This window comes from Carassius carassius, chromosome 1 (genome assembly GCF_963082965.1).
Source record: "Carassius carassius chromosome 1, fCarCar2.1, whole genome shotgun sequence".
NCBI lineage: Eukaryota > Metazoa > Chordata > Actinopteri > Cypriniformes > Cyprinidae > Carassius > Carassius carassius.
The window spans coordinates 25092892-25119016 of record NC_081755.1 but is presented as its reverse complement, the minus strand read 5'-3'; the positions used below and the strand labels follow the sequence as shown (position 1 = coordinate 25119016).

The following is a 26125-nucleotide window of genomic DNA, read 5'->3' as shown; positions in this document are numbered from 1 at the left end:
GCGAGCGATCCATCAATCACGATGAGCGCGGGATCCGACTCAAACGGTCGCTCTTTTGTTGCGCTGAACGCTCAAAATGGATCCCGGTGCTCCTCGGTGCGGGCAGAGGCCCGGGGCTAGCGGCTAGCGGGAGCGGTGTTCCTCTGCTGTGACCAAAGAGCGTCCGCGTGCTGTTTTTTATCATAACAACAGCTTTATAATCAAACACTGATTAAAAAAAGTCGCGTCTTCACATTGTGCGAAAGCACTGCCGTTTTGAATATCAACAGAAAGTTCTGTTTATCGTTCGATTGTGTATTTGCTAACGGTAACGGTAGTCTGTTGTAGCGTATTAAACCCAGACACATTCTGGATTGCGTTTTAAATATAAATATCACTAAATCATACGTTTTTGTTGTATGATTGCACTTTTATATAGATTAGACTGTAAAGGGAACACTTTAGTCTCACACATAAGTTAGTTAGCCCATCATCTTGCTAATTGATTTCGAGCTGATGAGATTGTTGATATATTAATAATAAAATGATCAGCATATCCCGTAAACTTTCATCAAAGCACCGTCAAATCTTGTATCGGAGTGTTACTCACTATCCCCCCCTCATCTGTGTGTGTGGGGCAGTCTGACGGGTGTTTCGGAGCGCGGCTGATGACAGGGCAGCACGCGGCCGGTTGTTTTGAAATCCAGCGCCAGCGCGTCGCACCTGACGCTTCGTTTCGTCCCGCCACTGAGTCGTGCTCGCCCATGACGTCATAGTGACACTTGTGATGGAGCTTTTGGTGCTGTCATGATTAATTACCTGCCATATGGGAGATAATTAGGGCTGAGATGTTTTATTTAAAAAAAACAATTGTGAGTGACAGTTGCACTGTTTTCTATTATAGTATATATTTAATTTAAAAATATGAATGTTTTCAACATTATTTATAACGTGAAACGTTTTCTTGCACGCCAATTGAGAATATTTTTTTGAGGAGACAGACACTTTTTTTCAGTATTCTTTTATAAAGGTGAAAAGAATAGCATTTATTTGAAATTTAAATATTTTGCAAGATTATAAATGTCTTACTATCACTTTTGATCAATTTAATGTGACTATGCTCAATAAAAGTAATTTAATTTATTTCCAAAAAACAGATATTTAAACAGTGTGCATATTAAAAATTTTATTTCAGTCATTAAAACATAACATTTTCTTATTTCTTTACCATTTAGTTGTTGCTTTCTTGTTTTATAAAAAAAAAAGGCTGATATCCTGTTAGTGTACATTAGATACTCGATGCATTTGATTCTGTTCAAAACCGTTCTTTGCAGACAAATGTAATGTAACAATCTTTTTTTCCCCTTTGGGAATCATATATTAGCTGTTGTTATAATACCACATACACAACCACTGAACGTTATGTTCCTCGTTGTCTTATTTCTTAATTGCTAAGTTTTTAAGCAGATGCCTGATCTTTTATGTCTAACTGCACACACTGGTTGTCTGAATCAACACTGTTTTTTTTCTGAAACTGATCAATTTATGCATGCATTATTTTATTCACTGTTAAATCTGTAATCAAATCTTATATAAACAGACACACCATAACAACATTAGAGTGATTAGTAAAATTGCAGTGTGCATTGAGACTTTACTTTCCTTCCTCCGGCCAATCAAAAAACAGATTCTGATTCTTTCTGTTTCAGTAGGTCGTAAAAGGCCAAGACCAAGGCGACCGCCTTCTCCGATTCTGGAGCAGAAGGAGATTCCTCATCTGCAGCTGCCCAGTTCCTCCGAGGACCTTCTCATTCCCAACGAGCAGCTACTCAACGCTTCGGCTATTTACGAGGTGCTTCGCAGTTTCAGCACTGTCCTGCGTCTCTCTCTGTTCCGCTTCGAGGACTTCTGCGCCGCTCTGGTCGGACAGGAGCAATGCACGCTGATGGCAGAGACGCACATCTGCCTGCTGAAGGCCATCTTAAGGGAGGAGGACACCTCCAACACCACTTTTGGTCCAGCAGACCTCAAGGACAGCGTCAACTCCACGCTCTACTTCATCGACGGCATGACCTGGCCAGAAGTGGTGCGTGCATACTGTGAAAGCGACCCGGAGTACCACCATGTGCTCCCTGACCTGGAGGGTGAAGACTATCCATTTAGCCCACTGGAGAGCAAAGTCAAGGTCTTGCAGTTCCTGGTGGACCAGTTCCTCACCACCAACCTGGCCCGCGAGGAGCTCATGTCCGAGGGCGTCATCCAGTACGACGACCACTGCCGGGTTTGCCACCGGCTCGGCGACCTGCTGTGCTGCGAGACCTGCTCGGCCGTGTATCACCTGGAGTGCGTCAAGCCTCCTCTGGAGGAGGTGCCCGAGGACGAGTGGCAGTGTGAGATCTGTGTGGCACACAAAGTGTCCGGCGTGACTGACTGTCTGACCGAGTTCCAGAAGAGCCGGCCGTACATCCGGCAGGAGCCCATTGGTTACGACCGGCATCAAAGAAAATACTGGTTTCTCAACAGGAGGATTATTATGTGAGTATTCGCAGTGTAAACTACTGAAGATAGGGCATAGATAAGAAAAAACAGGTGTCATGTTTGCCATTTCTAAGGCCATTAGTCGCCTTACAGTCAGATTTATTTGTATAGTAGCTTTACAGAAGATCATATGTTTGTAATATATAAATTTCTTCATGCCTTATAGTCGCATTGGGAAGATTAGATCTGGATGAGAATATATGACCCTGGAGCACAAAACCACAAAACATTTGTAGCAATAGCCAAAAATGCATTTTATGGGTCAAAATCATTGATTTTTTTTTTAATGCCAAAAATGTTAGCATATTAGGTAAAGCTCATGTTCCATGAAGATATTTGTAAATTTCCTGCTTATTTATTCAGCTTTCAGACTGCAAATTACATTTATATTACATTTATATCATCTTGTCATGATATAAACAATCAAGCGGTTGATATTGGCTATCTAGTATATATCGCCCTATGTGATTAAACTGGATGAGTGTGAATAAAATGGGATTTTCTTGGTTATTAAACTTTGTATAAAAAGTTTAGAGATCACATATATTACACATACATACATAGTTTACATTTTGTAGCAATCAAGCAGTTGACGTACTAATACACATATATATATATATATGTATTAATACACTATTAATATATAGTATACATATAGTATAGTATACATTGCTTTATGTGAGTTTATGCAAATAAAGTTGGCGATAATATTCCTGAATAGTCATATTTAAGCAGTTTCAATATAGACACATGCAATAAATGAGCACATAACACAATATTTTCTAAAGGTGTGGTCCTGTCGTTCAAGTATTGAAAACATTTTGAAGTATCACATCAGAAACGAGTGATAGAAACATCAAATTTTGAAAACTCGCAAGAAAGTTTTTACGCTCACCTGAGGTAGTTTTAATGCAAATAATGGGAGATAGAAATAGATCTGCAGAATAAATTCTGATGTAGCAAACCTTAAGACATTTTGGGCATTTTACATTATAATCCTATGGAGTAAACCATGTTTTCCAAAAAGTCCTGAGCGCTTTTTTTAAACGCCACCGCTGGCGTCTTTTTCTGCGTCTTTTCAAGTAAAAAAAAATTGCCCTATGTCATGTGCCTTTTTGACAGCTGACCAATGACAAGCGAGTAGTGAGACCTGTTGTTTCCAGAACAACAAGAAAAAGTGGAGAAGGTGCTGGTCGATAGACTTATTTCCTTCCCCGTATAATGTTGTGCACCCAAAAACGTCGTTGTGAACCAAATTTCTACTCCCTGTTAAGCCAACACAAGAGTCAACTTAAATCTTTCTCGACATTTCTGCACCACACAGCACTAGGCTTCTGTTGCAGCTCTTGTTATAGCAACAAAAGATGCCCTCAGCTGCTATTTGTAACCAAAACACTACACTAAAAAAAGCTTTTGTTCAAAAAAGACGCCAAGTGTGAACATAGCCTAAAGGTGCAATAAGAGATTTTTGTGAAACGATGTTGATATTTGACGCACCAAAACAAACACGCCCATAGCCCAACAGGACCTCGCCCCTATTTTGAAATCTCCGCCCCACATGTACGTACACACCCATGGCTGCGATGATCGCGGAAACAATTGAAGATGACGCATAAACATATTCAAACAAAAGCCAACACGGATACGTTTTGTGAAACGAAGCAAAATCAACGTTACTCACTTATCGAGAATCATTTTTGTGAAAGATTAGCTTTACTTTTGGTAGAAACCCAGCTACTGACATAGTTTAAAACACATCATCGGAAAAGTATTTCAGGGAAAGCCAAAATATAAATGTTTTTGTTGTTGTCGCTGTTTGTGGTTGTCAAAATTTGAATGCATCACTTACTTGTCACACTAGGTTTTCTGAACATAAAAATATGGTTTAAAGTCTATTAAGTGCCTGTACTGAATGTACGCAACCTGTTTGTTTTGATCTGTTTCAGAGAGGAAGATGGTGAGGATGAAAACAAGCAGACCTGGTACTACAGCACTAAAGTCCAGCTGGCTGAGATGTTGGAGGTTCTGGATAAAGAGTACTGGGAGAACGACCTGTGCTCTGTGCTGGAGGAGATGAGAGAGGAGGTTCACTCTCACATGGACATCACCGAGGAGCTCACTAACAAGGCCCGGGGGAATAACAAGGCATACCTCACCATTGCCAACGGTAAGAAACTACTCCAATCATAAAGCTCACTTTTTATTGCCATCTTAGAAATGCACGTTCCAAGAGGATGAACAAAAGTTGCATGCACATTCACGGTGTTTGTTTTTTTTCCAAACAAAGATATTTTTTCCCTTTTTTTTTTTTAAATACTAACTTTATTTTTGCAGGATATACTCACGATAAAATGCATTTGAAGTTTTTTTGTCACAGTTTTTTCTAAAACCGTTTGCAAGCATAAGTTTATTGCTTCTAATTTTATTTAGTAAAAAATACATGCTTATATCCTTTACTTGTTTATTACTGGTTTAAATCGCTTTGAGCAGGCCCTCTTTTTTCTGAGGATCATCAACATTAGCTGTTGTTTTAATGAAACCAGTGATGACCACTGAACGTCATGTTCCTCATCGTCTCATTTCTGAGTTGCTGTGCTTTTAAGCAGATGTCCGATCTTTCCTAATGTCTGACTAACTAAAGGACGTATTTATGGACACACAGGTTGTCTGAATCAACCTTTTTTTTTTTTTTTTTTTGTGGAAACTGATCATTTTACCAACCCACACTCATTTTCCCCCCTTTACTAAAATAGTACATGACACTGCTGACTCTGCTGTCTCTTGTCTGCTCTGTGGAAGAGGGAATATTTCATTTCTTTAAGTTAAGACTTCAGCGCTCTTATTTTCCAAACATATGTGGGCATTTTTATTTATTAAAAGTATTTCAGAAAATCCTAAGCTGTTATATGTAATGACAGTTTAGGATATGAACACTAAGGCCCAATGTTAATAAATACTCATTTATAAAATTCTCACTGAAGCTAATTTAATTAAAATTGTGTAATTCAATTAAGCCTTTTCAATAAACATAATTTATTTCAAATAGCTTGTTGTGGAGCAAATCCATTTAGTAACCTGCTCTATGTGAAGTATTTTTATTACATTTTTATAACTTTTTTTATATTCTTCTCAATACTTAGGGTTAGGGTTCAATTTTAGTATTAAAATATCACTGTATTGCATTACTAGATCACAGAATTACACATTTTCTTGTACATAGCATTAAGTACTAAATTAAGCAACATAAAAGGATAATGTAACATTAAACATTATGTTCCAGTGTGTCTGTATCTGGATTTTTATACATCCAGTTATGGTAAATAAAATGTATTTATGTAGTCCCACTGCGAATTAGGACTTCCATTTCACAGATTTAACATGCAGTGAAGTTGTGTCAAAAAGAAAATGTAAAGAATTGTTGTTACCTTATTTTAATTAACTGTGTTAAGATGCAAACCATGTTTAAAAACTCCATCCATAGTATACAGGGACTATATCTGTCTTAGTAATAGTTAGGCCATCCTTAAAAATATTCTTGTTTGCCGTAACCCGACCGACCCTGTCAATTTAGGACCGACTCAAATTTGTTTGTTTTTTTGCTTTTAGTCCGACCGACTTGCCGGTTGTACATTTGCGTTAAGACCGACCAATTATTTTTTTTTACTCTTTAAACAACCAATACAAAAGCAATACAATAATATGAATTATATTTTAGTAAGTATTGTAAATATATAAATTAGAGCTGAAACAACGAATCGATTTAATTGATTAAAATCGATTATTAAAATAGTTGTCAACTAATTTAGTCATCGATTCGTTGCTAAATAACTTTTATTTGCCGTAAGCGGCTCATTTCGTGCATATTTCAAATCTGCGGTGACCAAAGTGTGGCAGTAATGAGCCACCGGAGGTTTTACTCAGCCAGTACAACAGGAGAAGTAGCGAATAGCCAATAGCTGGCCTCGTTTTATGTCACGTGCTTCCCGAACAGCGTCTCTGCAGCATTCAGCGTGATGTGGGAGCTGGGAGTACTTTACTTTGAGCCTTCAAAAAAGAAGAGTAACCTGTAAACTCTGCACTACTGAACTGTTTAAGGGGACGTTCACATATCGCGTCTTTTGCGCGCTCAAGTTTGTTATTTCCAACACCGCATCGAGTTAAAACATTTCAACTTTTCAGAATGCCGCAAGCGCATCGCAGGTCATGTGACAAGAACTAACCAATCAGCTTCATCCTTTCCCGTAACAATGTTGAAAGCTCAGCCAAGATGAAGGAACAGCTGATCATAGCTGTATATGGATTTCCATTTTGAAATAAATTTAGTAGCAGAGCTACTGCAAGCGATTTTTTGAGCTGCAAATCCATTTATCCTTTGCTGAAATTTCCGCGTCTTCAAGGAGAGAGCACGTCATGGTTGCATAGCAAAGGCAGACGCCTCAGGGGCGCTTCTGCCCGAGCGCTTTGGAAAAGAGGAGAAAGCGGCGCGCCTAGCGTTTTCCACGCATTTTTAGGCGCGATTTGTGAACGGCCCCTAAGACTTTCATTTGTGCAGATTCTCCAGTACAATGTTGTTTGCAAATGTTTAGTCGTAAAAGCTGATAACATTGCTTTTTAACAGTTAACATTTAAAGCTTTACAAACATGTTCTGTGATCAGTTTGTCGTTTACCAGTTCAAAATTCAGTCGTGCAGCCTAATTATGACTGAATGAGAGAGGTAAATGTAGATATTTGAAATGCACTTTTTTTTCTAAGTATTATTCACTGCTCTTTTTCACACAGCAGGTTTTTTGTGTGTGTCCTATTTTTTTTTCTGGACAACCTTCTGATGGATTTTACTTTAAATTGTGAGTTCCATTCAGGTTTCATGCCATTGGCACTTTTTTCGAAGGATTGTTTACAATTTCACAGCAAAAGCTATAAAGCTTTTTCCCAGTAAATAATAAAATACAATGCACTGCAATTTTATTCTGTTTTATCCTTATTCTTCGTGAAAATATGTTCTGAAAGATTCCTTAATAAGCTTCGTTCGGGATGTTAAACTACTTTAGGAGCTCTAAGGACTGCCATGGTGAAAACATTATTTGAAATCTCCTTGTGAAATTTGCTAGAGTATGGGTCAGTGTTCTGATTGCAGAAGAGTTCGACAAAGGATTACTAACACAATAAAACAACTCCAGGTATATTTTTGATGAGGATATGACAGTGCAAAATGGTTAAAATCTCTTAAAAATCTATGCTGAAGGATAAAGACCATTTATTAATAATTTACTTGGGGAAAAAATGGAAAAAACTAAAATATAAGTACATAAACAGATTAATCGTAATCGACAGATTAATCGTAATCGACAGATTAATCGATTATCAAAATAATCGTTAGTTGCAGCCCTAATATAAATTACCTAGGCCTACATACAAACGAAGGCTATGTTCTTTCTTTAAAAAAAACCTGTGACGTCATTTATGTTTACACAGATGTCACACTATGGGTGGTGCGTTCGCTTCGTCTCATATTCTCATTTACTGTCAGAGTCAACAGTTCTCGCTTGGTAATGATGGCTGCGGCTGCAGTAAACTAAATGTTCGCGGTCACTGTTCAAAGTCATACGGGTTCGGGCACCATAATACATCTAAAAAATGATTTAAAACAGCTGGACACCGCTTTAACTTGGCACGAAGTTCTGGAAAAACTGTGCCCAGATCTTTTCCCATCCCTTCTCCCGTCCAGTCTTAAACCGTGACCGTGTGGACTGTCACTTTATGTTCGAAAATCTATTGCACAAATCGATTGGACCAACCAACACAAGTTTCGAAAACGAAAATAGGAAATTGATTTTCACGACCTTCTTCTCGGAGCACCATTTTTTTTTTTTTTTTGGATCACGCGTCACAAAGCAGCTGCAGCTTCGGACACGCATGCATAACAGCAAATAATACTTCTGCACAGTGTTTCTTTTTTTTTTACAACAGAAATGTGAATTCTGCCAGTATTCAGACAGTCTCATGCATACAGATACAGATTCGGGCTAGAATAGCCTATGCAATTTGTTGTTGTTGACATTTCTAATCATAAACACAGCCATGTTGAAGCCTGCAGTAAATGTTTTGCATTATAACAGTCCACTCTGCTTATTGTTTTTTGAGATTGTTGCACTTCTGTTTTTTCATTGTGCATGAAACTTCACGCCAATAAATCATCAGAAATACTGGTCTTTACCAATATTGAATCTTTACATTCGTCCTGCCTGTTGTCCGTGGATTTACCTATATTTGGTGTTATTTGCCGTATAAAACTTATTTAGACATGCAAAATCGATTTTACAATCGATTCAATGAACACTCGTCACTCAAATCAAACAGGATTTTTTTCACAAAAGTGACAACCCAAGAAAGCAAAGTAAACGTTCTCTCATTTGTAGGTTGCATTGATACGTAGCGGTGGATGCAAGTAAAACAGTACCTCGTTTTTTTTTCTTCTCACCTGAAATTCATGCAATTAACCTGTTTTTGACAAAGATTTCAATTTGTTTGTGGTCTATATAGCCTGCATCAAAATGAGGTTTGCAATGATGCGCCAGAAGGCACGGGTTGAAGACCCAGTCAGTGACGTCACGATATGCTAATTTGTTTAAATTCATTTACATTTACAAATTAAAATAAAATAGAAAACAAAAAGATTAGAAAGGTAGGTAGATTTTTTTAAAGAATATAATTAGAATAGTGAGTGTTAAAGTTAGAGGGTCAAATAAAGATGGAAGAGATGGGTTTTAAGCCGATTCTTGGAGATGTCTAAGGACTCAGCTGCTCGGATTGAGTTGGGGAGGTCAATCCACCAGGAGGGAACATTTAACTTAAAAGTCCGTAAAAGTGACTTTGTGCCTTGGGATGGCACAATCAAGCGACATTCACTTGCAGAACGCAAGCTTCTAGAGGGCACATAAGTCTGAAGTAACAAATTTAGGTAAATGGGTGCAGAGCCAGTGGTAGTTTTGTAGGCAAACATCAATGCCTTGAAATTCATACCTACGTAATCACCATCACCAAAATTGTAAAAAAAAATTTACATTGAAACTTGAAAAAAAAAATATAGACCTACCTACCGACCATTTTTTAAATTTTTTTTACTGTTACTGCAAACCAAAATATTTTTAAGGATGGCCTCAATGTGATGGAATTTAAATATAATGTAAATCACTGTAAGGTGTCTTTCCGCTCAGCTATTTTTAACCGTGAAAAGCTAATCCACCTGCACTAGAGTGAGATTCATCTTGTAGAGGCTTTGTGGGAAAGTATCAAGCTGCAGATGTTTCATGCATTCGTTTTGCTTCCTGCATGCAAACTTTGATTCATGTGGTATTTTGAAATGCTAACTCGTTATTTTTAAAACTACATAACTTGCAAGCAACTGCATTTCAGTGAGTAAAAGCATAGTTCACCCAAAAATGAAATTGAAGTCATTTAAAAACCTGTATGAGTTTCCCTGTAACCAATTTAGCATGTATACATAGGAAGCATGAATGTTTTGTGTAGAGAAACATGTCGGACAGCTGTTGCATTGTTTCACTATCTTGAGAGCATTCTTCTGTCCATTTCCTCCAGATGTGATCCTGGACCGTCTGAAGACCAAGCAGGAAGCGGAGCTTGAGGAGGTGAAGCGACGGGCCGCAGAGGAGGCCGAGAGGGCCAGACTGGAATCGAAAACTGTGGCTGGTGAACAAGCTGCACCCGATCAGATGAACTCGAATGGATCGTGTCCACAACAAGACTCTAGTAATGGAAATGCAATGAATGAGCAAACTTCTGCAGATGGTGAGAGAGATTCCTGTGACTCTAGTAGCTGTATTTCATGACATTTCATGCGATTCAGGGTCTGTTTAATTTAAATTGTGTGTTTTTTTTGTTAGTTTTTTTGACTGGTTTGTGTTGATCATACATCATCTTCAGTATAATGCTAAAATGTTGAAATGACTTATTTAGCATGTGTTTTAATGATGTTTATAATTTCTACAGGATGTCAATCATAGAAAATTAAAAAAGTTTTTCTGGCTGGAAAAAGTCCTGGGAATATCTATAATTAATTTCCATTTTTCTAGTTTTACTTTATTTTCTGTATGACCCTTGTGTAGAGCTTTTTTAAATTAGCTTGCAGCCCATAGTGATGTCATTTTGTGAGTGAATTGTTCAAGCTGGTGGTTCATTACTCAATTGCTCTGAAGCCATATTTGAAAATACTTGCATCACCAACCCATTCAAAAGTTTGGGGTCAGTATGAATTTTTCTTTATTAAGGATGCATTAAATTGATCAAAAGTGACAAAACAACATGCACTATATTACAGAAGATTTGATTAGAAAAAAGCTCTTCTTTGAATTTTCTATTCAATATTTCTACTAAATTGAAAAATATTTAATTGTTTCCACAATAATATTAAGCAGCACAATTGTTTTCAACACGGATAATAATAGGAAATGTTTCTTGAGAAAATCAGCACATAAGAATGATTTCTGAAGGATCATGTGACACTGAAGACTGGAGTAATGATGCTGAAAATTCAGCTTTGTATCAGAGGAATAAATTACATTTTAGTAATAATAATAATAATACATTTTATTTATAATGCGCTTTTCTAAAACCCAAAGCGCTACAAAGAAAACAAGTAAAATACAAAAGTACAAGAGTAATACAAAATAATCATTACAATACAACACAGTAAAATACTATTCATGATTAAAATAAGCAATTTTAAAAAGATGTGTTTTTAACAACTTCCTGAAACTGGTTAATGTAGGAGCATCCCTAATAGCAAAAGGAAGTGCATTCCATAACCTGGGTGCCGCAACAGAGAACACTCTTTCCCCCATAGATTTTAATCTGCAGGGGGGCTGCTGAAGAGTTCGAGAATCCGTAGACCGGAGGGAACGAGAAGGCGTATACAGGCTAACTAAGTCACAGATATAAGAAGGAGCTGTTTCGTGCATATCTTTATAAGTTAATGTGAGAGTTTTAAAAGCAATACGCGACTGGACAGGTAGCCAATGTAAACTATAAAGCACACCTGTAATGTGCTGACGAGATGATGTATATGTAAGCATGCGTGCTGCTGAATTTTAAAATGTATTTGTTCAGAAAACCATCATTTTAATTAGAAAAATATCTCACAATAGTACAGTTTTTAGTGAATTTTTAATCAAATAAATGCAGCCGTAGTAAGCATAAGAGACTTATTTGTAAAACATAAAAAATCTTACCAACCCCAAACGCTTGAATAGTAGTGTATCTATTACCTGGACAGGCCAGTCAATTCAAAATGTATCTGAATCCACTCTTTTTAAGAGCATTTCAGCTTTCTATATGCAAATGTGATGCTTACAAATCAGTGCAATGCTTTCCAGACCATGCACTCTTTCAGTTTTTCTTCTGTGACATTATTTGAATACTTGTAGTGTGTGTTGATCTTGACTCTTCTCAAACGCAGCTACAATCCTCGTCTATTGCATTTGGAACTACAACCAAATCATTGCATCTCTCATCTGTTAGTGTTAAAACACAAAAGATGTTTGTCCATTGATATTTCAGCCTCGGTCTCAGCTGTCCCGACTGTTGAGGTGGGCAGCACTAATGTTCCTGAGCTCGCTGCACCCAGCTCAGCCATACCTACTAAATCTCACTCCCAGGATCCCATGGGGAATGCCGTAACATCGTCTTCCAGTGGTGAGGAGAAAGGGGAAGGGACTGAAGGGATGAAAGAGTTGGCAGGTACAACAGCCGCATTTCTCAATGTTCAAGCTTTTACATTAAGACAGGCCTTAGCTGCAGTACATTTTCAAGCGAAGAACAGCTCTGCGGTTTTCTTGTACTGAAACAAAGACCCTCCTGGCACTAGAGTCCATCCACTCTTCCCAGAAACCTTTGTTTAATATTGCCGTCTGCAGAGCAGCACTGGATCTTTGCCGTCGTCTTGGGTATATCGCGTTTATGGAGATTGTCAGGCCCATCTGGATTGTTTTGAATTCAATTGACCAAATTTTATACTGGTATACTGATACATACTGCAGGGTTAATGCTGTGCTACAATATTATTTAGGCTTTGTAATGCTAAATAGTACTGCTTGCTATTTTTGGTTTCACAGTATGCAAAAAGTAGTATGTGTATTATGCAAGTCTTCTACTCGCAACATGGCCATGTATGTGATATATCTTCTGTCACTGTTTGTCCTTAAGCTAAGAGCTCAGAGTCTGCTGGTCACGGAGAAGGAGATTCTGTACTAGAGACTGAACCAGCGCAGACGGCAGACGAGAACAGCTGCAGCAGTCATTTCTCCATCTCTGAATGCCTGCGAGGTCCAGAAGAGCCTGACCTGGTGGACCGGTCCTCACAGTCTTCTCTCAACAGCCAAGAGGATACAGGTGTTTATGCACACCCATGACAAAGTTTTGCAGTTGTTCATTTATGGTGACACCAGAAGCCAGGCACAATAAGTTTACAAATAGCTGTAGCTGCTCTTATGGGAAAAATAAGGTGGAAATGTTAACCCTTTTAATCTTTAGGTGAGGGTAAAGCTAATGGAGATAGCACAAAAACAGGATCTTCACGCATGATTACACGACTCCGAAACCCTGATAGCAAGCTAAGCCAACGCAAAGTCATGCAGGACAAAGATGGCAGCTCTCAAGATGGTAGCAGAGCACTTAAAGAGGTGGGACTATTGTCTTTCTTTAAGGGTAGTTCACCCAAAAATGAAAATTGTATCATTAATTCCTCACCCTCATGTCGTTCCAAACCTGTCAGACCTTCCTTCATCTTCAGAACACAAATTAATATATTTTTGATGAAATCTGAGAGCTTTCTAACCCTCCATAGACTGCAATGCAATTGACACTTTCAAGACCCAGAGAGGCAGTAAGGACTTTGTTAAAATAGTCCATGTGACATCAGTGGTTCAACCTTAATTTTATGAAGCTATGAGAATACTTTTTGTGCTCAAAAGAAAACAAAAATAATGACTTTATCAACAATTTCAGTTCAACGCGTGTTCAAGACAGTATCAGTCCTCATAGCTTCATAAAATTACAGTTGAACCACTGATGTCACATGGACTATTTTAACAAAGTCTTCACTGTCTCTCTGGGTCTTGAATGTGTCAGTTGCCTTGCTGTCTATGCAGGATCAGAGAGCTCACGGATTTCATCAAAAATATCTTTAATTTGTGTTTCCCGAAGATGAACGAAGTTCTTACAGGTTTGGAACGACATGAGGGTGAGTGATTAATGACAGAATTGTCATTTTCGGGTGAACTATCCCTTTAATGGAAAACAACAATAACTTGGTTAAGGTTATTGTTGTTTTGATGGTCATTAGTGGTGTATATTAAAGGGTTAGACCCAAACATGCAAATATGACATCTATCTGCTTACCCCCAGGGCATCCAAGATGTAGGTGACTTTTTTTTTTCTTCAGTAGAACACAAACAGAGATTTTTAACTCAAACCACTGGAGTCTGTCAGTCTTATAATGTAAGTGGATGGGTATCAAGGCTTTGAAAGTAAAAAAAATACATACACAAAGAAAACCAAATTAAACCCCGCGGCTCGACACAAAGACACAAAACTAATATTAATGGTTTGAGTTAAAAATCTCCATTTGTGTTTTACGGAAGAAACAAAGTCACCTACATCTTGGATGCCCTGGGGGTAAGCAGATAAACATCACATTTTCATTTCTGGGTGAACTATCACTTTAAGGCATGAATAAATATTACTGTTGTTCATATTGATCAATAGCTACCAGAGGTCTTCATTATAAAAAAAGTTACAAAGGTGCTATGAAATATATTACACTGTTAAATTATGCTTGAATTTCTGTAAATCATGTGAATTTTATTTCAGACTCCTCCACTATCATCTTTTGGCTCCTTTAAGAGAGACTCAAACAAGAGCAGTGGCTTTTTCAAACTGGGCCAAGAGGGCAAATTTCGCGTCTACCACAACCAGTACAGCACTAACACACTTGCGCTGAACAAGCACCAACACCGTGAGGACCACGACAAACGCAGACACCTCTCCCACAAGTTCTGCATGACCCCTGCTGGTGAGTTCAAGTGGAACGGATCGCTGTACGGCTCCAAAGCCCTGACTGTGTCCACGCTGAGACTAACCATCATCCAGCTGGAGAACAATATCCCTGCTCCGTTTTTGCATCCCAACTGGGCGTCACACAGGTAAAAGTCTCACAAGTGCCAGTAGGACTTGTATTTATTTGAAATGTGTAGCAGTTTCTGGAAGCAGCATTTAACCGTGTCATCCTGTTACCTTTCCATTGCTGCAGGTCAAACTGGATAAAGGCTGTCCAGATGTGCAGCAAGGCGAGAGAGTTTGCTTTAGCGTTGGCCATTCTGGAGTGTGCAATCAAACCAGTGGTCATGCTCCCCATGTGGAAGGATTCTCTGGGTCACACAATGTCAGTTTAAATAAATACGGATATTAAAACAGCCATCTGCAATCTTTTGATGCTTCGAAAAAGCCATGCAATGAAGTTGAATGGAGTATATATGTACCAGTGCGAGTGAAGACAGTGAGCTTACATGATCTGTTGCTTGTTGGATAGAAAATAGAAAAAAATATAGCTAGTAGTCAGTAGTTTTGAAAGTTTCTTATAAAAAGAGCCATTACAAGTTCTCTAATAGTATAAAATGGTTAGTATAAATATAAAAAAAAGTGGGGAAAAAAGTGTAATTTATATTTCAAGGTCATACAAACCAATAGATGTAACATGTAAAATGTTTAACTTCATAATTTTTTTGTGTATGGCTTTATTGTATTTAAATGTTCAGTTATTTTTGTTTTAAGAAAAGTTATTAGTCCTGTTATACTGTATTATATGAAACTTTTTTGCAACTAAATTTAAATACTGTGATAATACCGTAGACCGTGATAAATGCATAAGCAATTAATCACAGCACGAAAATTTGATGCAGGCATATCGCTAATAGATATATAGATGAGCAGTTTAAAGTGTGTATGCAATTTAAATTTAAACTCCGTTTGATATCATCTGAGCGTGGTCAAGAGACTTCAGTTTACGTGTGTGGGATTTTTTGAGATCTAAATCTAGATAAAAAAATAAAGCTGAATAAATCAGACTAGGATATGGATTGTGCCGAGGTTGGTAGATTGCAAGTTTTATGAGTTATTATAGTCAGAGGTTTGCACTACAAGTCTGTGGTATCTTGGCATTGTTTGATATTTCTGCTAAGGAAGATATGTCAGATCAGTAAGAAAGTCATAATAACTCAAGTCATGTCTGGGCTGTGTTTTATGGATGTAGCTTGAAAGCTTTAGAAGGATTTGCAGTCAGAAAGAGTTTAGGGATTTAAAAAAAGAAAAAGGGGACCCACAGCCACATGTTTATAATAGCAGTATGTTGGCTTTGTCAAGCTAATATAATTGTCATGTGCAGCTTATTGTCAGGGAAGTTAAATGCTTATTTGCATGTATGGGTAACAATACATTAATCCAGTACTATCTTTCTGCTCATTGTTGCTTCTAAAGACGAAAGCATCCTTGTGTGTACTTGAAAAAATTCTGTGCTGGGGGCTTTATGAAAATGTACAGTGAGTCACCTTTATGTCCCAGTTTTGGCGAGCTTTCTTTTTTTGTGCTTCATCTTTCCACAGGCTTCATCGCATGACTTCTGTGGAGAGGGAAGAGAAGGAGAAGGTCAAAAAGAGAGAGAAAAAACTAGAAGATGAAGAGACTATGCAGCAGGCCACATGGGTGAAGTACACTTTCCCCATCAAACACCAGGTATGTCTGAACACTTGGTAGCTGAGTGTTTCATGTGAACATTTTAGGAAATCACACCAGCTTCAGCCTTCAATGCTGTAGGCTTTCATTAACTGTTTAAACATCGTCCAAAGGTTTGGAAGCAGAAGGGTGAGGAGTACAGAGTAACTGGGTATGGAGGCTGGAGCTGGGTGAGCAAGACACATGTACATCGCTTTTTCCCAAGGCTACCTGGAAACACCAATGTCAATTACCGGAAAGCACTTGAAGGTATGTTGTTTGCTCATTTATAATACAAAAAAATGTGGACTGGTACACAGAGAGGTCTTAAATGGGCAGAAATTCTCTAATAAAAAACATTTTATAGCAGCTAAAACTGGAATGGACAAACAGGCAGTTCTCCCAGAAACACCAAACACTTTGGTTAAAACAGATGAAAATTCGTCTCAAAATGTGCCTGAAAAAGATAATGTCCAGGACATGTCACTGGATTCTTCTGAAGAAAACCTATCTGAGGAGAAAGATCATGTGTTAAAAGATGAAAAAAAAGAAAATTTAACGGTTGAAAAAAAGTGTGATGAGAAAGATGAGAAAAATGAGTCTGTGGAAGAAATGGACATCAGCACACCTAACTCTGCAAAGGATGAACCAGGTATTTGCATAGTTTAATTTTCACTGTCCTTTGTCCTGTACCAAGAACAGAAGTTTTTGGAATGGAACAAAACATAAATTTAAAGACCTTTCATGTTAGAATGAGACGTTTAAATATATTTTCGGTTTATTATGAAACTCTGGAGTGCCACCACAGTCTACGTAGTTGCTAACATCTCTGTTTTGGTATTTGCAGCCAACATCACAAATGCCTTATCAGATGACTCTCCTTTGAAAGGGGAGCCTTCGGATAGTGAGGTGGTGGAGGATAGTGCTCTGAATCAGCCCCAGCAATCCTTTTGGCATGATGTTGTGAATGTCAGCGAAGGCTTCTTGCTACGCACGGCATACAAGAAAAGGAAGACATCAAAACTTGATGGCCTTTTGGAGAGACGGGTCAAACAGTTCACCATAGAAGAGAAGCAGAGGCTTGAGAAACTCAAGCAGACCACCGGTTCTAAACCCTTGACTGAAAAGATAATGGAAAACAAAGAGACAACCATTGCTGCTGAAGACCACAAGGTCAAGATTGAAGGAACTATCTCTGAAACTCCAAAGTCTAGACAGGCCGAGGGAGTAGCATGTCTAGCAATCCAAGAAAAAGACAGTGTGGTCAAAAAACTTGATTTTAACCAAGAGGACGAACAGTCGAAGACAAACACTTCAGGACAGAAGAACATTCTGGATATCAGATTAAATGACTCGTGTGATGTTGCCCCAAAAGAACATCAGCAGAAGCTGCCTGAGCCAGAACCCAAAACTGGCAATAGGATAGCAATGTCTGAACTTAATGGAAACGCTCAAAGCCTGGATCAAAGCTTGAACGTTAAACCTGACAAAACAGTTTCAGAAACTACATGTCCACCCGAAGACTCTGAGAGAAAGGACATCATTGAAAACAATGAGAATGATCTAGATGTAAAGAGAGCAGTGCCTGTGCAAGTAAATGGAAAGGATGGTCTTGTTGACACAGAATGTAAGAACTTGACTGATAATGTTAACACAAAGGAGCTAACCAATACCGTTGGGGAGGAGATTAAAGCAATATCACCAAAGGAACCAGTGAAGTCACTAATGAATGGTGACGCCACTCAAGAGTGTCTTAAAGAATGGACTAATAGTGCACTTCTTCAGAATTCGGATGAGGAGAAAGGAGTTACCAAACTTGACCCAGATTATCCACCACCTGAGAAAGTGGCCAAGTTGGAAAACGACATCGAAGGATCTGTAGACTCCTCGATTAGTTCCTCAGTACCCGAACCATCTTCTGTAGCTTCCGAGCCAAACACAAAATCCGAGGTGCCTATTCATAACGCAAAGGTGGAGCCGATGCAAGTTGAGGAGGCAAAGCCTCCTGTACCTTCACCCGTCCCTTCAGCGGAAGAGTCCAGCTTGAGTAGTGACCTCACTGATAACAGCAGCAGTGTTAGTGAGACTACGACTGTTATTACTCAAGTCACCACAACTACAACCACAATGTCCACAGAGTCCAGCATGGTGTTGACCTCACGTGACAGTCTTGCTTCCAATAACGGGATCAGTACACCCGCACCAGCAGATTCTAAGGTGGAGTCTACTAGCTCTGTCTCAACACTCTCCACTACAACTACCACTACTGTTACCAAGGTTATGAACTCATCAGACCAGGAAGCCACTCTAACAAAAGAGTGCAAGACCACTGTCAGGAAAACACTGACTGACACCACGTCGAGTCCTAGTGGTTTCACCGTAAAATCTATGACAGTGAGTCAAGAATATTCCACCAGGGACAGGGTACGACTGTTAAAGTTTTCTCACACCAAGAAAGCAAGGTCCGGAACGGCCTTGCCCTCGTACCGCAAGTTTGTAACCAAGAGTAGCAAGAAGAGTATCTTCGTACTTCCCAATGACGAACTGAAGAAACTTGCAAGGCGTGGCGGCATCCGCGAAGTTCCCATCTTTAATTATAACGCCAAGCCAGCCCTAGACATCTGGCCCTACCCATCTCCACGACCGACATTTGGGATCACATGGAGGTTTGCATCTTCTCTTTTTGTCCTGATTTTTGTCTTCCTTTTGTACGTTGTCTTTCTGAAAACCTGAAATAATTGCTAAAGCAAGCATCAGTATTTTTATAGCTTATACTTGTGGTCAGAGCATTGAAATGTCCATGTCCTGTTCCTGGAAGGCCACCTTTCATCAAAAATTTGCTCTGTTCCTAGAACACACCTGGACCAGCTAATCAAGTTCATTAGGTTCACTAGAATCTTTTAGGCAGGTGTGTTGGTGTTGAACTCTACAGGAAATTTTCCCTCTAGGACCAGGATTGGACACAACTAGCTTAGTAATTTGAACAAGCCCCTAAATTTAAGTATTAATATTTTGTTCTACATGCAAAAACTGCTTCAAAACTTTGTGGCTTGCTAAACCAATGTATGCCATCGCCTTTCTAGGCAATCAAACTTACAATTTTCAGCCCCCTTTGTTTTAACATTTTTAAGAACAATTATAGTCATCTAAAGACCAAATTAGCCTACAAGATTGGCCAGCATGAATACCTAGTTCTTTTAAACCTTTTTTTTTTAATGCTAATAAGCTGGACGTTCTTTCAAACAGATATCGACTCCAGACAGTGAGGTCTTTGGCTGGAGTGAGCCTAATGCTACGGCTACTTTGGGCCTGTCTCAGATGGGATGATATGTCTGTGAAACCCTCACCCACAGGAGGAACAACGCGAACAGGTTGGCGCTTAACTGCTCATCACATGTCACTTTATCGTTTGGAATTTAGCACTCAACCTTATTTGTGTAACTTAACAGAGACATCTGACACTGAAATCACCACTACTGAGATCATCAAGCGGAGAGATGTTGGTCCTTACGGCATTCGTTCAGAGTATTGCATCAGGAAGATCATTTGTCCCCTTGGGGTGCCTGAGACTCCTAAAGGTAACGATGACTCAGAGAGTCCTTATGCCAGTGCTTTGTTTTAAATATGTACAGGTTTATATCATGCAAGGTTTGCTTGACCAGAATCACTGCTGATATTTGATCTGTTCATCATTCCTTTTGAGCAGAAACTCCCACACCTCAAAGGAAAGGCCTGCGTTCAAGTGCTCTGAGACCAAAGAAGCCAGAACCAGCTAAGCAGACTGGGCCTGTTGTGATCGAAACCTGGGTGGCCGAGGAAGACCTGGAACTCTGGGAGATTCGAGCCTTTACTGAAAGGTGGGAATTCTCTCTTTTGCTGTGATTGTACACACACTAAAACCCAACTTAGTGATTCCTTACTCATTTGTGAAACGTTCCGTAAAAGCTTTCTCTAGGACAAAGAATCGTTGTAGATAAGACATTAATACTTGCATGTATCAATGATAACAATAATTTAGGCTGTTATTTCCTGTTCATGTACTTATTTTCCAATTTGTATGTTTCCCAACTGTCAACGTGTCCCAGTTTATCATGTTTTATTTGATCATTCGTATTCTTTTAAAGATTTTGAAACGTTCCTACTTCACAGGGTTGAGAGGGAAAAGTCGCAAGCAGCTGACCCAACTAAGGTTAGTGTGCAGAAGAAAGCAGAGGAGGTCAAGGCCCAATTGGAAGCTCAGCTAAAGCAGCAGAGATTGGCAGCCCAGCAGGTGGGAATGTAGACATGTGCCCACCTGGGGCGCCCCTTTTTATTAACCAGGGGCACAATATTGAAAAGAATGGGTGTTCTTCCCAATGGGCCTTTTGATATACCGTATTTTTCGGACTATAAGTCGCACCGGAGTGTAAATCGCATCAGTCCAAAAATACGTCATGATGAGGAAAAAACATATATAAGTCGCACTGGACTATAAGTCGCATTTATTTAGAACCAAGAGAAAACATTACCGTCTCCAGCCGCGAGAGGGCGCTCTATGTTGCTCAGTGTAGGCTACAGGAGCACTGAGCAGCATAGAGCGCCCTCTCGCGGCTGTAGACGGTAATGTTTTCTCTTGGTTCATTTGTCTTAGTTCATTTGTCTTAGTTCATTTCTCTTGGTTCATGTCAAATTAATTTTGATAAATAAGTCGCACCTGACTATAAGTCACAGGACCAGCCAAACTATGAAAAAAAGTGCGACTTATAGTCCGGAAAATACGGTATATTTATTGTTTGTTTGTTTTTTTTACTTTTTTGGGGGGCTTTTAATTATAATTTCACTCTTAGTTTGGTTTGGGTGTATTCTCATAATTTAATAATCTAACTTTAATCAAAATTCTCACCCATGGCTGACTTTATCTTGGGCTTTTTTTATTGTCTAGTATCTTTGCTTATATTGTGAAGTTGAACGGTTCAATGACCGTATTGCAGAAACGGCTGGAACAGCAGAAACCTTGCAGCACCACCAACACATCCACCTTGACCAGCACTCCTACGACCCCTGGGACCACTACTCAGAAGGTGGTGGTGGGCTCTGTTAGCGGTCAGGTAACTTCAGCACCAAAAGTGGTAATGACCACCAAGTTGGGCTCTCCGGTGACATTCCAGCAAAACAAGAACTTCCAGCAGTCGTTTGCTTCCTGGGTCAAACAGGGCCAACAAGGCAACACAGGTCAGTCTTTACAGTGCTATGAGGAGGCATGGGTTATAATGTAGCTTGATGACTGTCATTTTAGATGTTGTTGTTGTTGTTGTTTTGCACGGCAGTGTATTTGGTTGAAAATTTATTTGTATTTTTTTGTTCCGTCCAGTTTTTTTTTTTTCTGGTAAGCTTATTCGTGGTGGTGTTTTTAGTGCTTGACGTCGTTTCGTTGACCGTGGCGCACTTGGATGCAACCGATGCTGTATTTCCTGATTGAGATGTATGTGCTAGGGTGGTGATCAGACCTGTGTCTTGCAGTCTCTACCAGTTCGGTTGTGACTGTGGCGGCGAGTAGCGCCACCACGTCTGGGCAAACTTTCCACATCGCTGCTGCTGCGGGATCTATGGCCGGCAGTGTCATTGCTGCTAAACTACCTGTTCCAGCCAACAGCAAGATAGTCACAGTGAACGTGCCAACCACTCAAGGAGGTACGGCAGGCCTCCAACATTATTGGCATGTGTTTTTTTATTTTTTATATTTTTTGGTAGGCCTGCCTGCACGCAGAAAGGCAAAATATCGGCTCAGTATTGGTAAAAAAGCATATTTTTTTACGAATATGCATACTTTGTTTCTAATAATGAACAATAGGGGTGCTCCGATTGATCGGTTACCTATCACTATTGGCCGATAATCGCTTTGGGATGCTTGATCAGAGGTGTCTATAAATGCTGATCTCAAAAAACTGATCTTACGCTGATGACTCGTCTGCAGTTAGAGGTTTGGCACGACATGCAGTGACACCGTCTCAGTCTCTGTCCGGCGCAGGTGAAATCATTATAATGCTTTAAGTTAGGTACAATTCATATTTCTTCATTAAATAACTTGTAAAGTAATTTGAAAACTTTCTGTGAGACATAATTTCACAAACAGTGTGAGTGAATCACCGCGCAAGCTCTCTCTTTCTCTCTCAAAATAGGCAAATGGCTTGAAATCACATCGTTTCTGCATTATAAGCGAGCTACATGCTGCACAGTTGACACAGGAATTGTCACTTGCACAATCGAGGCAGTGTCACATCATCACTGAAGTTTATAAATTGCATTTCTTTTTAATCCTTGCCAGTGTTTAAACCATTCAGCGCTCATGCTTTCCTGGCACACTCACGCACACTCACCAGGTTCACCTTACTCCATTTTTAGTCTCTTTTAGACTGACGCCTGAAGGTCTGGAATCCATGGCAGGTTTCTTTGGCCAAGGCCCGCCCATGAGACTTTTTAACCGCCCAATAACAGTTAGTTTCGTTAAGGGGCACGTTTCGGGGTGTGAAAATGTCACCACAACAGACCGGTGTGTAAAACTCTCTGTTGTATTTTAAGGATTCTGTGCTGCAAACATTAAATATTTCAAATACTTTTGAGAATCCAGTGTTTAGTTGATCCTGATAAGCGCTCGTCATCACAGTTGTAAATGCGCAGCTTTCTTCTTTCGTGAGGGTGTTTGGCGCCACGTCATCTTTGTTTCCAGGCGGAACGCGACACACACGTCTCGCAGAAATCCTGTAGAATTCAACCAATCTGATGACTTCGAAACTCCTGAAGTGTTTCCACTTTTGTGTGCCGTATGCATCAGACGTTCAGCCAGCAGTCCGTGGGCATGACGTCTGAGGCTGAGACTACTCTATTTGCAGTGCATGTGGTGCTCATGTTAATTAAAGCATTCACACTGCAGTGACAGCTCACGGTTCCAGTCCGGCAGTGCGTTCCATTATTCCATGAACGGTGCATCTGCAGCAGTGTGGAGATCGTTTCTTTATTGTTAGCAGTAAATATGAACATGGATTGACACAGAAAATGTAGTAATAACACAATGCATACTGTGTTTCACAGTCAACACATAGGCTATCACTTTTTGGTAAGGTTTAAAGGAAAAGAGCACTTTTAGATTAACAAGGCAATAATAGATGGCACTCGTAGGAAAACAAAGTTCTTTATGAATGGCAGGATTGCTTGTAATAAAGATTTAAATGCAAAAGAAAAGGCAGTAGAGCTGACTTTCTGTCAATGGTACGTTTTAATTTAGAATGTTTGTGATAATGTATGCAAAGTCGTTTAAATGTTTGCTTGAGCAACTTAAAGGGTAACTAAACCCCTGGTCAAGGCCTTACTCCACCCACTGGCAATATTTGAAAAATGCTGAAAAGTGGGCAGATCACAGCGGAGATAGAGGGGATGAACCGAGGGCGGGACTGAGCGAGTGCGGCGTGATCCTGAGACTCGCAGTGACGGATTGATTGACAGCTGCTGTCAGAGACGCTAAAATGGAGAGTGACTGTAATGACGCAAGTAGCTTTGCAACAGAGCGATCATTTGAAGTAGAGGACTTTTCTCCCCCACTTTTACCTGGAGTCGAGGATGTCGAGGTGTCTGTTCATATCAATTCGAGCCGCTGGCTCAAACTGCGGTCTTACCTCCCGCACCGCGTCGCGTTTCAGCGCGAGCTGTGTGGAGAAGCCCATTTCCACCTCCATTGTATTGGAGAAGCAATCCCGCGTAAAATGCAGTTTGCACACACCAGCTCTAGGCGGGAACTCGCGGTCTTCCAGGCCTAGCGCATGCAACCAGCAACACTACACCTACGTACCATCCTGACCACTGTACTAAATACAGATAAATCTACGCCAACTTGAAGCTATCCTAACTGATGCAATACTATGCTACTAACTAACTGTGCTTCTAACAATACTAACATTACACTAAAAACTATGCTAATTAACTACATAGGCTACACAAAATAATCTAAATAACTATATAATTGCTATGCTAAATAGATGCTATAATAGTCTATCCTGGTCGTTTTCAATAATCGCAATTCCAACTCCCGACTCACTACAGTGATTTTGACAGAAAAAGATGGTTTTATACTGCCAAGGGCGTGGTAGCTCGTACCAAGGGGCGTGGTGAGCTGGAAACTGCTTACGTCACCTGCCACCGCTTACGTCACTTGCAACCGCAACATCCAATAGGAAAAATCAACTGCAGTAGCCACCGTTCAACCTGAAGAGGGCAGCACTCACACGTTTTTACACCATATATTGTAGAATAAAAACACTTTATACTCAAATGTCAAAAAAGTTACTCGAATCAATGAACAGCACTAATAAAGCCCCATTCTTATAGATCATTAACTAAAAAAAAGTTGGTTTAGGGTTTGGTTACTCTTTAATATATAAATCTAAAGGTAAAAAGCATTGAATAATGTTTCTTATATTGTTTAAACATGAAAGATTGTATTAATGTACTGTAAAAAAAAAGTCACAATGTTGAAAAAGCATTCTCAGTAACAATGTTTGGATTTGAAATCAAATGGATAAATGTGTTTTGAAGTAAACCACTACGGATCAGTAGCGGCACAGTCCGTGCTGCTTCTGCACTGCTTACATGGACTGCATGCGCAGTCAAATTGTTTGTGCATGATCAAATATTTAGGTGAGATATATATATATATATATATATATATATATATACATATATATATATATATATATATATATATATACATACACATTTGAAAAAGGTCTAAAATAAATGCCCTCCTACACTACTCAAATTAAAAAATCCTCTCTCACAAGAATCTCCAGAGGGGAATTCATTTTCAAAAATACAATTCAGGCCCTGAATACACGCCTAAAAAAATCTTGATCGGATCATCACTATAAATAATTCTACACGATAAAAAGAAGGCTTTAAAAAGATCGGTATCGGCTATCCTATTGGCAGATACTGCTTTCTGTGATCAGCCTCAAAAATCCTGATCGGAGCACCCCGTATAATCAACATATTTTGAGCATGGGTCAGTTAATACAGCCTGTTGTCTATCAGGGTGTTCAGAGCAATCGAAAGTCATTCAGTTTTAATGAGAGGTGGCGGTTCAAGCAAACATTGTTTAATTGCTGTCATTGTGAACATCCACAAAATTTTGGTACAAGCTTTACGTCTGTTTTACAGCTTTACTATTTTAGATTTTATTCAGTTGATTATCATTGTTGAACACAACGGATTACTTTTCTTTTTTTAATGCTGAAATACTTTGTCGTTCCGTTTCCCTCTTATTTAACCTTCATTTTTCAACTCTCAGTTTCTGATAAAAATACCTTTCAAATGTTTGGAGTCAGTAAGGCTTTTTTCTTTTGATATAAGAAGGATCATGTGGCACTGATGACTGGAGTAATGAGCCATTGCCACCACAGGAATAAATAACATTTTACAGTAGATTAAAATGGTAAACGTCTTTTAAACTGAAACAGTATTTCATGAAATGACTGTATTTTTGATCAAATAAATGCAGCCTTGGTGAACGAAAGAGACTTGTTTTGAAAAATCTTACCAACTCCAAACTCTTGACCAGATATGTATCTGTGAAATGCAGTATTCTTGGAGAAAACTGACTCTGCTCATCGCCTCGGCAGGTTTGGTGCAGGTGCAGCAGAAGGTGGTGGGCATCATTCCATCAAGCACAGCGGGCACCGCTCAGTCCTTCCCTGCATTCCAGCCCCGTACGGCCACCATCAACATCAGACCCAACACAACCACCTCCACGCAGCAGGCATGAGCTCTCAGTAAAATGATCCATTCTGGAAACTCAGTATT

At 39.3% G+C, this 26125-nt stretch overlaps 1 protein-coding gene across 1 annotated transcript in view; it reads left to right on the top strand.

The window, feature by feature from the left end:
* LOC132142744 (nucleosome-remodeling factor subunit BPTF-like) overlaps positions 1-26125 on the top strand; it is a 41338-nt gene that overhangs the window by 930 nt on the left and 14283 nt on the right. The window contains exons 2-20 of the mRNA XM_059552855.1: positions 1689-2514; positions 4464-4684; positions 10115-10324; positions 12092-12271; positions 12737-12922; positions 13064-13212; positions 14402-14733; positions 14841-14972; positions 16189-16318; positions 16432-16567; positions 16665-16949; positions 17145-18963; positions 19544-19668; positions 19747-19875; positions 20004-20154; positions 20447-20567; positions 21268-21508; positions 21797-21967; positions 25945-26081. Of these exons, the coding sequence (XP_059408838.1) occupies positions 1689-2514; positions 4464-4684; positions 10115-10324; positions 12092-12271; positions 12737-12922; positions 13064-13212; positions 14402-14733; positions 14841-14972; positions 16189-16318; positions 16432-16567; positions 16665-16949; positions 17145-18963; positions 19544-19668; positions 19747-19875; positions 20004-20154; positions 20447-20567; positions 21268-21508; positions 21797-21967; positions 25945-26081 (5681 nt within the window). The remainder of the gene's footprint in view (positions 1-1688; positions 2515-4463; positions 4685-10114; positions 10325-12091; positions 12272-12736; positions 12923-13063; positions 13213-14401; positions 14734-14840; positions 14973-16188; positions 16319-16431; positions 16568-16664; positions 16950-17144; positions 18964-19543; positions 19669-19746; positions 19876-20003; positions 20155-20446; positions 20568-21267; positions 21509-21796; positions 21968-25944; positions 26082-26125) is intronic.